Source organism: Betta splendens, chromosome 9 (genome assembly GCF_900634795.4).
Source record: "Betta splendens chromosome 9, fBetSpl5.4, whole genome shotgun sequence".
NCBI classification, from domain to species: Eukaryota; Metazoa; Chordata; class Actinopteri; order Anabantiformes; family Osphronemidae; genus Betta; species Betta splendens.
The window spans coordinates 11,368,167-11,381,286 of record NC_040889.2 but is presented as its reverse complement, the minus strand read 5'-3'; the positions used below and the strand labels follow the sequence as shown (position 1 = coordinate 11,381,286).

At 42.8% G+C, this 13,120-nt stretch overlaps 1 protein-coding gene across 2 annotated transcripts in view; it reads right to left on the bottom strand.

The window, feature by feature from the left end:
• ptn (pleiotrophin) overlaps positions 1 to 13,120 on the bottom strand; it is a 30,679-nt gene that overhangs the window by 7,945 nt on the left and 9,614 nt on the right. The window contains exons 1-2 of one of the 2 annotated variants that reach the window (XM_055512093.1): positions 4,496 to 4,650; positions 761 to 855 (exon numbers count right to left, since the gene is read on the bottom strand). In XM_055512093.1, the coding sequence (XP_055368068.1) occupies positions 761 to 854 (94 nt within the window). In that variant the 5' untranslated portion in view covers position 855; positions 4,496 to 4,650. Of the gene's footprint in view, positions 1 to 760; positions 856 to 4,495; positions 4,651 to 13,120 lie in introns of those variants that run through there. The other variant, XM_029163822.3, reaches the window with a different exon arrangement.

Here is a 13,120-nt window from a genome sequence, read left to right as displayed (position 1 = left end):
AAACAGGGTTTGCACAACGTTTGGGGAAAAGTTCAACTCAAATGAGACAATTAAAGTGAGGCCAGGTCTGTAAAGATGCAAGTCTCTGAGAGGTTCCCATCAAAATGCAACAGCATGTGCTGGACTTGGTGGTTTAACGGCTAATATGTACCTTCAATACGTAAAGGTGTGGATTAAATGTCTCGTGTGTGGCCAAGTAAAATCTGGCCCTGTTTCTATGGTTCCAAAGAGAGTTAGCGGAACATTCAGCTTTTTCCTATGTCTTTGTCTGACTCCAGTTCAGGTCTAAGGCCCTGATTACAGGTAAACATGTTTGATGGTTAATTTGTATCAAACAAGAAATGAAAACCGCTATTTGCAGTGTAAGTATTTACCTCCTGAACTTTCTCCTGTTATTTCCTGGCAGCTGTAATGTGTTTAGGAGCTTGTGCTAATTTCCAATGCAAATGAACTTTATTTCATTGAATTTAAATGAGGCTAAATGTTGTTTTGTTGTTTCCTTCAACCAAGTGGGATTTATCAGACTTGTTTTCCCCGTTTCTGCAAGATACTGCTATTTGTTCCTGGCCAACTCTCAAAGGAGACAAATTACTTCAACCCGAGGTGTGTTATTAATTTTCATATACAAGTTTAATAGTTACGTCAGAACAAATAAGCTGTTGAGAGGGACATTGTTAAAATGGCAGCCTTTGGGTCAGCGATAGCACCCAAAGGCTGCGCGAGTGTACTTCTGTGATCACTTGGAGTTTACAGGGTTCACCTTGTTTGTCTGCTTTCCCTCCTTCAGCTGTCATCAGTGTTAGCACCAGGAGTGCCATCACAGCCAACCGTGTCCACTGCTTCTGTCCATTCATCCTGAAAGGAAGAGACAAGAGTCTTAGAGGAGGAATCCTTCTTTCTTTACACGTTTAAACTGTTATCAGGCCACTGTATTGGATGTGATGTGTCCCTCAGCCTGAGAAAAGCAATAGTTGTCCCATATCCCAGGAGACCAGGGAAACAGCCTGGGGAATTTCCATCCCTCGCCTTGTGTCATTTCCATCGCGCTGAATTCAAATATCAACATTCTGATTGTCTGCGCTGCTGCTACACTGTCAGTCATGGACGTATTTGCTGTCAGTCTCCGTGAAATCTTGTCACGGTTAGATAAAGTCGCCATACGAGTTTGATTTGATTTGTCAGAACTCTTGTTTGTCTGCCTCCTGTGCTCTGACACACGAAAGAAACTTTAACTGGGTTTTAATTCTTCAGTTACAGATCCCAAAAAGGCTGCATTGTCTAGCTGCGGCTACTGTCAAAGAAATGTGTCCTCCTCCTGCTTCTTCACGCTGGATGTCACGCTGTGAAATGCAGCAAAATGATGAGCATTTAGAGAAGCCGATGTTGTATTTAAGCTCGGCAGTGTGCTCTCAGGTTGCATTGGAGAGCCCCAACGTCAGGTGGAGTATTGGGAGGAGTATGAACACGAAGATACAGAGATAAGCCATTATTGTGGTGGGTTTCACACTACTCCACTGACCCAAAGGTGGAGAGAATGGCGCAAGCTCAATGATTTTGCAAGCAGAGATCGCCGCCAGCAGGCTTCAAAACAGTTAAAGCAAACGCATTTAACACTTGAACAAAGCTAGTACCTCATTGTTGGATGTGTTCATTCCCCTGAGAAATTTAATATGAGACTTGTGTTTTGAGTCAGAGGTTTGAAAAAAACTGCAATATTTGCTCAAAATGAAAAATTACACCTGCTGAAGCACAGCCCGAAAACAGCAAGATGGCTGTGATGGCTCCTCTCACACTCCCGCTGTACAAGTGTATTAACTGTCAAGGAAAAATGTGCTTGGCCCTCTCCTACTTTATTGTCCATTATTTGCACAAAGTTACTGATGCTCCTCGTGACAGGTTTTACAAATGGCACCGGGGCTCCACTGTATCAGTCCTGCTGCCTCGTGTCCTTGCTTGATCCCGCAGCTGTCTCAGCAGAACGCTGGGTAAGCAGATTAATACACGGAAAGTGATGAAATGATTGCACTAAACTCACTCAGCCATCTTCAGCTAACCTGCCTTCTTTGTATGTGTGCGCTTTGTTTGCCTTCACTCTTCTGAGAGGACTCCTCCAGCAGACAGAGGTGTGTGAGCGGAGAGACAGCGTGAGACTGAGACAATTACCAAGGGTCTGACGCCAAATTCGCTCCTCCGGGCTCGAGTTAGTGTGGAAGGGGTGAGCCTGGTAGGGAAATTATGTCCATTTGTCATTTTTAATTAATCATGAGCTGGCTCAGAGCCTCCTATCGCACAGTGTAATGAACTTGCATTCACAACTTTTCATTTCACTCTAGACTTCACATGAAGTCGCTTTCTGTCCATGTAGAGCACGATGAAATTTAAATTGGGTATTCAAACCTTATATTTAATTATAAGGTGATATTCCAACTCTTCCAAGAAACTCAATAATAAGCCTTATGGTGAAGCCCATATTCTCCTGAAACCTGCACACAATAGATGTTATACTTCTCTCACGGCGGCGCCTCACAGTCAACCCCTGTTTTGATTAAGTACTTCACACTCCATCTCCCTGCTTTTTTGTTGTCTCTCTTTACAAGATTCCCAACCATTCATCTACATAACCAAGAGAAGAGAAGGAGAAAAAGAAACAGATCCTAAGAGTGTCACAAAGCAAACCCAATGGAAGCTCCCTGATAAGGATCATCCCCAAGAAAAAAGGCATTGTGGCCTTTCAACAGATAAGAGAGGCTTTTCGTCAGTAAGTCAGAGAGCGATGGGCTCTTGGTGCAGTGCAGGCATAAAGGGAAACGGGCTTCATGACTTTGAATGAGCACTCATACAGTAGGTTAAAGCGCGAAACCCGACTGCGAATTAAACTGAATTAACCATTTCCTCTGCAGCTGCACAATCCTGACAGTGGAGCGTTTCTCCTCCTCTAGAGGTCAATGAATTAAATGAAAGTCTCCTCCAACCACAGAGCTTCTATTTCCAGAGCATGACAGCACCTACAGTGTCATGGATGACTGGGTGGATCAGAGCATTCCACTATCATTCGGCTGGAATGCGTGCCGCCTGTGTAGCACTTTGATAAGCGGCGCCGGGGATTGCCAACTTAAAGAGCATCCACTTGTGCTTTTACATAAATTCCCTGCCTCTCCTTCCACAATAAAAATAGTCCGATATGTACCCACACCTACACTTCTACATTTTCTGACAAGGAGGAGAGCAGCTTAAAAATCGCTGACATTTTTCCTCCTTCCAAGTCTGAGATCCTGGCAACATGTCCGCCGCATTATTGCCATGACTCAGACCCTCATAATTTGTGGGTCTAAATCGAATGAGTTCTTTTATTAGCCCGACCGACTGACATCCTCATCATGGGGAGGTGGCGCGTTGTCTCGCAGGAAATGCATTCCATCCGGTTTCCTTTATGAGTTTTGCAAAATTCTTGGACGTATTTTAATGCTATGCTAAAGCTGCTGCAGGAGAAAGAGTCATCAATCACTGCTCAACTTTACCCCAGTTTGCCGCACCTGAAGGTTTAGTGAAGTAAAGCTCTTTGAATAAAAGAGTCACTTAAGGCCCAGGAGGATTTTTAATATATATAAGTATTAGGTTCAGTGAATTTTAGTTCTTGTGAGCAACTTGCGCTTTCAGTTGTGAGGCCATTGTTAAAAGTTGGGCACTGTAACATAATAAGAAGAGAGAATCTAATAATGTTGGCATTTACACCAGTAAGGACAATTCTGAGAATAATCAGATAAAAATGTACAAGCATTTTGTTTCCGTTAGAGGCATCACTGACCTTAGACTGGAGGAATTTTTCTTGTCTTTCTGTCAAGTAAATACAAACAAAGAGGTGGACTGACTGGCATTTATTAGACTTTGAAGATGCTATCAGGGGCGTTACAGTACAGAAAAGCTTGTGATACTAAGGCTGTGAGATCAACTCTACAGTAGTTCCATTATTATTTATTATTTGTTTTGGAGACAACAATCAGTATTTACTTAAAATTACATTACCTTTACGTTCAATAATGAGAAACGTACCCTATTAAATTAGAGTTTGACGCCTTTCAGGTGTGGAGGAAAAGCGCTGAAAGACTGATTCTCGGAATCTGTGAGAACTCAAACTTTCAAACTTTTAAAGTGTACAAGCTTTGCAACTTAGTAATTGAGCCTTTTCTGTTTATTTTAGTTACAATGTAATAATTGTAAAAATTGACGTCTTGTGTAATAGTGTTAGTTGTTAGCAGTGAAGTAACCAAACGCACAGCACATGGTTCTTGGTTGTGGAGATTTAATACAGCTGTTGGTCGGACAGGCAGAGGTCGGTACATGCAGTAGCAAGATGAAGGCAACGGTACAGACAGGGATTAGGCAATCAGTCTTCAGGCAAGTCTCAATCACAAGGCAGATTTCAAAACAGTACACACGGGGAGCAGGCAGGACACTGTCAAAAACAAGATCCAGGGTCGGTAAACAAAGGACTTACTTCAATGAATGCTGAAGAGTAGGAGTAAGTAATCGCAGGCACGGTGCTTAAATGCTGAGACTAATTAGAAACTAGGTGAAGGAGGAATGAAACATACGGTCGACGGGAAACTGGACGGAAACTAACAGGCAGGAACTAGATCAATGTAACAGAGTTACAGTAGACAGGAAATGATGACAAGATAAGTAAAACCAGAGCTAAAGCCTACAGGATGCAAACAGGAAGTGCCAAAATAAAACAGGAAATTGTGAAAGACCATAATAATAACAATGAAAATATGCAAGGGCACAGAACCATGACAAGCTGGTCTCTGTGGGTCCCCAAAAACTCAATACATAGTTCACAGAATAGCAATATAACATGAGCAAAACATTTCACTTCAAAGTACTGTGGAAATTTAGGAATGTATGTTTGCTAACTTCTCCCCCATCATTAGTGGGTGGTAGATGTAGTGGTAGCACACATCTCACTCCAGACACATTTGCAGCCTCTCTCTCTCTCTCTCTCAAGGACTGACGTACAGTAATCCCTGCCAAGTGCATAAAGCACGATCTGTTTATACTATCAGATCCCTTTCTAGCATCTGATATGAAGTCAGGCGGCGATGGAGTCGAAAGTGCAGGAGCGAGGATGACAGCCGATTAATTAATCAACCGCGAGGCCCAAGACAGAGGGAAACACTCGGGTTATTATTTCTCGGAGCAGGGCAAAATAGATTTATACCATTATCATTCTGTGGAGGATGGATTTTTCAAAAAGAAATCCATTAACCTCTCAAAATCGAGCTCTTAATCACAGACTTTATCTATATACATATGGGAGCTTGTAATTTGTGTATTAATATTATCATATGACATGTGTAGGCTTTTAATATCGCTGCAGCTGCATATGAATTATGCATATTTTTTAATAACTCTTTGCTCCTGCAGGCAACAAATCAAAAAGTCACTTATTATGGCGAAACTATAAAGAGGACTATCACCTGAATGTGCAGCTCCTCTGGGCTTGATGAGACCTCAGAGCTCTTACGGTGGCTTTGTTTTCTACCACAGTGGAGACTAGCAGTGAGACCTCTGGGAGGTCCCAAAAACAAATTAGCTTTAGCAAAGCATCAAGTTATTCCAGTAGCATTCAGAGGAGCACTAGGAACCTCCAAGTACTGCTCAGTAGGATTTTTGATGATTCAATACACATTTATATCCTTTGGTGCCGAACACTGCTGTATTTGCTGAAAAGGTGAAACTTCTCCCCTCACTTCTGACCTATGCTGCTCTGTTATGGCAGCAAACAAACTGTCAGGCCATTAGAGCAGTTTTCCCATAAGCTGCGGCTCAGTAGAGCTCCACATGATTGTGGATTTGCTTGCTCAGTGGCACATGTTACATCCACATGTTCACAAATTAATCACAGCTAAACAATGAAATCACAGCCACAAAACCATGAGTCACCATTTGGGATTAAACAAGCTGAACCTACAAAACCTTCAGAAATTAAAGATTCATGCTAGAATACAATATGTTTGCACTTCCCGACTCCTTGTGGGGAAAATGCATATTTGTGCAACTTTTATACTCACACACACAGCTTGCATATTTAATAAGGATTATGTGAGAGACAACTGACGCATATTTTGCCTTCACTCTAAAGTGACCTATTGGTGCATTCTGATTTGTTTGGCCTCCAGTTATGTCCATCTATGTAAATCTGTTCAATGATCCTGCTTCGACTTAGACTTACAACTTCATAAAGGCTGAGAAAGTGACCAGTGCCTGATGCTGTAGCACGTCAGACATCAACATGCCAACACACTCCATCTATCTCATCTGCTGAGTGAAGCGAGGGACGGCAGCCAAACATGTTCCATGGCACAAGGCTGACATAGCACCAGACAACAGGCCAGCGAGGGGAAAATACAACACTTATCATGAGCACTTTGTGCAAATGAGAAAGTTGTGGATGGCAAAGACAAAACATGCTGCAATAAGCATGTTTTGTCTTGTGCAATAAGCGGTTTCCCACCTAATTCCCCCCGTAGCCGTTCCGTCTTTTTGTAGCCACTTTCAATTTTGGAGCCCCTAAAGTCTGGAAAAGTGCCTGTGTACTGCATAAGCTGGATGTCGTCCTACTCTATTTAAACCTGCACTAATCCATATTTAATATGAACAAAGGATCAAATCACTAAGTATACTGTAGTGTGAAAGGGCTCCCTCAGTCATGAACCCACTTTGCAGCTCAGTTTGGAACCTTTTAGCACCAGATACATGCACAATTTTAGTGGAAATCAATAACATGCAATGTTAGTTCGCTGAGTAAGAGATTTTATTTCAATAAAACTGCTATATTGGTGGAAAAACATATTTCCACAAACGCTGCTCTGAACCGGCTTTGCATTTATTAAACAGACCTAATGCGTCAAAACCCCTGTCTGAAGATTTGATATGCATTTTCCTCTGTGCATTGTTTGATTTGGCAGCTTCTGTTGCAGCTGCAGTTACTTTCCTTTGAGGCTTCCACTCAAAAATTCTCAGCTGGATTGTTGTTTGCCCTGTTCCTTGCAGAAATGATGACCCGACCCATGCACAGCAAATAAGGCAGAAGTAATAAAGAACTTTTTACTTTTTTACTTCAGAAAAAAACTAGAACTAAAAGAATACATATTTTATTGACGGATTTCTCTCCGCCTGTTTATCTTTAGTTACAGAAAGAATACAGGACTATGTCCTTGGGAAAAGTGAGGCAGAAACATTTCCTTTTGAGTGGCTTTCCTATCTCAGTAGTGCGAATGCTTCACCTAGACACAGGGCATATTGAAAGGATTTATTTAGGAGTTTTTGGGTTTGTGTGTGTTCCTTGAGCTAAGCTTCTGAGAGATCCCAGTGTAGATGAAGTGAGAAGTGTATTGACTAGAGGACAGAGGAGGGCCTTTGAAAGAGGCAGACGAGCAGCAGACGAGCATGTAGAGTCAGGGATAGAGCTCCAGAATGCAGCCACAAATAAACAGCGGATTACAGAGCATAACGCATAAACAGTCGTGTGAAGGGTAACAGCAGGAACATAGATAACTACACGGTGAATCGTACAGGAGCACGCTGAAAAATGCAGCTGAGTGCAATTATACCTGCGGATTTGATAACGCCTGCCGCTGAAAAAAAGCGAATCGTGCCTCACGGGGCTGGAGGATGCCTTAATTGAGGCGCGGGCACCATTGCTCATGTGTTTAGGTGCCGATGATTAGAGGAAAATGCCACACGTTTTCTGACTTGTGTTTTGTAAAGGTCAGACAGTGGGGGAGAGCGCGTGCAGAGGGTCCCTGCTATCTTACAGAACAGGCCCGGAGGAGCCCGCAGGGGGCCGCGCTGCAACAAAAACAGCGTGTGGTGTACTCCAGGCTTTCTGTGCTCAGCTCAGCGAGGAGAGCGGTGGAGAATGACGGCCTTGTTTAATGATAAAACACAATAATAATAATAAGGATGACAAACAATAGCTCTGTGAGAGCATCCGAGCTGAAACTGCTGAAATTGAAGACTTCAATTTATGCACAAATGGCTCCATTACACTGATCATGTTACATCTGCGCCTCCAAACACCCACTCAGTCTCTCATCCTCCCACTCACTCCGGTGCCCCCTTTTTACGTTATGAGCATATTATGAACTCCGCGTTGTCAGTTGTTATCAATTACCTGCCACTGGTTTGATTGTAAAAGCACAAATGAGGACGATCTAGGCTTTGCAGAAGCATCCCCGCTCCCCTATCTCTCTACAGCACAGATTCTATTTAGCTTTGTAATAATAATTTAGCCATGTTTGCACATGGAAGGAGGCTCCACGAGGGGAGCCAGGGGGGCACACAAGTGGATTAAACTTTCAACAAGGGCCCCTTTTCAGATGAGACAGGTTGGTAAAATATCAAAAAAACAACGTGTTTTTAGTACTGGCTCAAGGGGTAAACACTTCAGACACATCTTAGAGGATATTTAAATTTAGGACGCAGTAAATGATAGGGCAAAAGTTTACGAATTTCGAGTGTTTACTTCATAGTGAGTCTGGAAGTTTTCTCTCGGCATGCTCCACAAGAGGTGGACCTGCCTCCAGAAGAAAAGCAGACCAAAATATTTTGTTTGTGGTGGAGGTTTATATATTAACACCTGGCTCCATGTCCCTACTGGACGTGACACCCAAGCCCATAGCAGCTCCATCATCTGCTGCAGCTGTCCATGGTTCGTTGGAGGTAAATTGTTGGGATCTAAATTCTTGGAGGAGCGTGTCTTCTGACTGTGACTTGTGTTCCTAAGCACAAAGTTGTAGCCAAATGGGAGCTCAAGGGGAGGCACATCAATAAAATGAAGTTACTGCACAGATGTCAGACGTAAATGTTGTCAGTCTGAACAACATTTTAAAAACACATTGAGAGTGCGCTGACCTGAGTGTATTAATCATGGATCTCCCTTCCTTTCAGTGCAGAACCCAACACCTGACCCGCCGTGTACCACAGGCTGGGGGAAAGTCTTGTCCTGATGTCTTTTTCATGCTAGAAACAGCTGGGGCCTGTTGCTGTCTGGCTGTGGGACCTGTGCAGCATGATCCCCATGCAGTCGTGGACAGCCCAGAAACAGAGCCTTGTCCCTCAAGCCCAGCGCTGTTAGCATCAACAGTCGCAACCTCCCTCTCTCCTCTCAGGCCGTCTCTCCACAAGGTGCCAATTTAGACCCGTCTGGCTAATTGAAAAGGCAACATTTGTCTTTGTGTGAGTATTGGTTTCAGAAACTCACAGACGGCACCTTGAGTCACTTGTTCATTAAAGTGAGCTGGAATAAAAAACCTCTGCAAATGGCGTGGGCAGTTTCATCTGCCTTTTGATTAAGCCCCCCCTTTCTCCTTTTCCATTCTGCTTGCCTGCTCCACTCCCCACATCTCATTCAATGTATTTAGCCGAGAGATACAGACAAATTGTATTTATGTCCACTTGAGCAATGCCGTGCATATCTGTGTATTTCATTTTGCTTGTAAATAGACTGAGGAATTTCATATTTGGAGTGAAAAGGCAGCAGCAGCTTATTAAAGAGCCTCAGAACCGTTGTCTTCTTGAAAGTGAGAATACATCTAATGTGCTGTGGATTAAGGTAAATAATGATGTAAAAGGCAGTCAAGACTAACACAGAAATGGAAATAAACCAGTACATGTTTCTGGAGATTTCACACTGAATATGCATATGAATGAAAGACAGTAAGATATTTTAATTACTAGGTAATTCACTGGAAGTTAAGGTGATAAACCAACAAAAATCCAGTAAAAAAAAGTAGCCGTCTAATTTTTGACATCTCTGGTGACGATGATTAAGAGGGTGTGTTTTGGAAAACTCTACTCTATGACTTTATATCAGTCCTGGACTCCATTGCTGTACAGTATAGCACGTCGCAGAAGGAAGCTATTACTCATCTTCTGGATGTAAGCAGATAACCTACATCAACCACCTACACCTCCCTACAGAGGCTTCCCACCCACTTCCTCCAAACTAGACGTCATGCTGAGAAACTAAGAGGGAGCATGGCTACAGCTGCTGGTGGAGAGATAAAGCATCCAGTTACCCGGTAATCCCACACCGGCACACGGAGGAGCATCAGACTGGGATCAGAACTACAATCTGAACATGTATCATTCCTATGAATTCTCCTTGGTGCGATTCCTTCACGCCATTTCAGATTTTTTTCCCCACGTTGTCTCTTGGTTTGAGCTCCTGCAGCTGACTCCCTTTGACAGGTGGCTCAGATCATCCTCAGTGTATTTGATATGAACCACAAACCTCCACCCCAACAAATACCTACAGTGAACAGAATCGCTAAACAGCTGCTGAATGAGGCAGAATCCACAAAAGCACCTATAATAGCGGTTTAATTTCTGCAACTGAAACTACACAGCAGGAAAGAAAGGCTCATATATAAGCTACTAGCTAGGAAAATGTCACAAAATAATAAAATTCACTTCATACGCCAAATGAAGAGGTTTTCTGCAGTGTGGAGCTCACTTGGTCTGAAGCTCTATATCAATTAAAGAGAGCTACCACTCTGCATTTGACAGTATAACACAGCTCCAAGGTCAATTGTTGGAAATGTACAAGTGCTAAGAAGCATCTGTGCTGCTCTCTGCAGTCAGAGTAAAACAGCCTACGTCACTTGGTTGGTATTATTCACCAAAACAAAGTGCTGCACAGTAGCATCAGCTACATTCTGGCAGACAGGCCAATTTAAACAGGCTGGCGGATTAGGGTTGAAATAAATAAAGTTCAATGTGCATAACGTTAAAGATACATTTGATTTCCCTTGGTATGGTCTTCTGTTTTGTCATCTAGAAAGGCTTGCACTGTGCTGCCCGAGTTAGGAGAGAAGTTGCGAGTGAAACTGTCAAAGGACTCATTAATGTTCCTCTCCCTCCTCCTCCTCCTCCTCCTTCTCCATTCAGGCTGCAGAAACCCGGCATGCATCTCGAGGCAAGCCACGGTGACAACATTAGCTTGCAAGGCATGCTAAACTGTGCCGTCACACAGACACGCACGAGATGAGACGTTCTGACTGTCTGACATCGAAGGAAAGACAATAACTGAGACGGCGTGGGCAGAGCGTGTTTATTCACTTTAGCAAGACAAATTGCGGTGGACAGTTTGACAGCTCTCGCTACCATTGTGAGGAGATGCAATATTGTGTTTACAGTCTTAGTGCCACATTGCAGGAAAACATACTGGAATATACAGTATACAGTATATTTATACTTGATCTATTTTGCTCATGTTTCAACCAATGCTCTCCTGAGCCCACATGCTGTGTGTGAATCAGAGGTGCCTCCATGTGTGTCTCTCTATACCCTCTCGAAGCAGGTATTAGGGCTGCAGGTCTATATGGCGTCTGATGTTGAATAACAAAGATAAAGTATAGCTTCTTTGTTTTGCTGAAGCACTACAGCCCTTCAGGTTCTCTTGTAGCCTGTGTGGCAGTGGAACAAAGCCCGAGTGCAGATTACGAAAGCTCCACAAAGGCAAACAGTAGTGAATTTCCCTCCAGGCAGAGGCTCACCTCGAATCACACGGCAGCAGTGGGGAAAAATGGCAACAGTTCAACATCTACAAGGAGCACGTCACACGCCCTCGACCAGTCCAACCCCCTGCAAGCGATGCCTAAAAAAAGCCTATTGATTTTAAAATAACAATAATAGTCAGGCCCTAGAGTCCTTTGAGTTGCAGCATTACCTGGCTATTCATCCAATTTCAGGGATGATTGCAACAGAGCAAGTCCAGGCCTTATAATAACTATAACCACTGTGATTTGATCGGAGGCAGTCAGCGCTGGTCATTTTCAACTATTTTCTCCCAAGGACATCAGTCAGTGACACTTCAATTTTCACTACATGTGCTTAACACGCTGGAGGCAGGTGTGGATTTACTGTTAATTAGTGCATGCACATTCAAAGACTCTGTTCGATTCCCATCTCCAGTTTGAAATGCTTGGTTGATTAATATTCCCTCACACGCTGCTCCCATTTGGGGAAGCTGCAGAGAGATGAGTTTAAGGTGCAGCGTATCTCTGCTGCCTTGGTTGGGGATTTGTTCTTTCCTGCAGTTTCCTATCCCTCCTCAAATGCCCCTGACAGCCTTTCTGAAACTGAAAGATAGGCAGGCAGAGTTGACATGAACTTGGAGCCTTGTCTTTCCTAATGTAGTTTGAAGAATCTATGTCTGAATGAGGAAACATGGCAATTGGGTTTTCATGTTCATGAGGTGAACGCTGTCCGTATAAATAAAAGGCTTGGAATGTGAAATTATGCACAAAAAAATTAAATAGCTTGATTTAAGTACTTAAATTTCAATAATAAGATTTTTATAGAGACAGACATTTACATTTTTAAAGGGGCATTAATCATTAATAGTAAATACTGGTATATATACCCATCATTAATTCCCAGGCAGATACTTAACATTCAGATATAAAACTACCACTGTTGTGCAAAAAATATAAATAACTTTCAGTATTGAATTTTTAGAAATGTTTTCATCGAATTCCAAAACAGTCAAGACATCAGTAATGGAAAAAAAGGCTAAGGCCCTTAGAGGGTTAATTAATCCTGTATGGAGGTGGGGAACCTTTGATTTGTTTAAAGGCCAGAGGTGTGAGCCCCCACAGCCACCCCTATGCACGTGCCTGCACTTAAAAAAACTACACAGAAACACAAGAATGAATCTGCATCAAAAGTGCTATCACATCACTGAAAAGAAACCACTTGTCATTCTTGTAGCCCATTAAGAATTTCAGCACATGGGTGTATTTATCTTCACCACGCCTGTTTAGATCACTAAATCTTTACTCCATTTCTTTTACAGCAGTAGGTGGGTGTTTGAAATAAGATCGTAGTGATTACGATCTTCACATGGGGGGGGGGGGGGGGGGGGGTTGTAGCTGATTTCTCAAACACAAAAAAATAATCACACTTACTGAGTAAAGTGTATTTTTCTTCTTGGTGTGCAGTAGAAATCTGAAGCTGGTATTGGTTCCTTTTGATTTGACTGTCAGTAGAGGGCTCTCATGATCTATCCACAATAGCTCTGACCTCTCATCTGCAGTCTGCTGTATTAACTGTA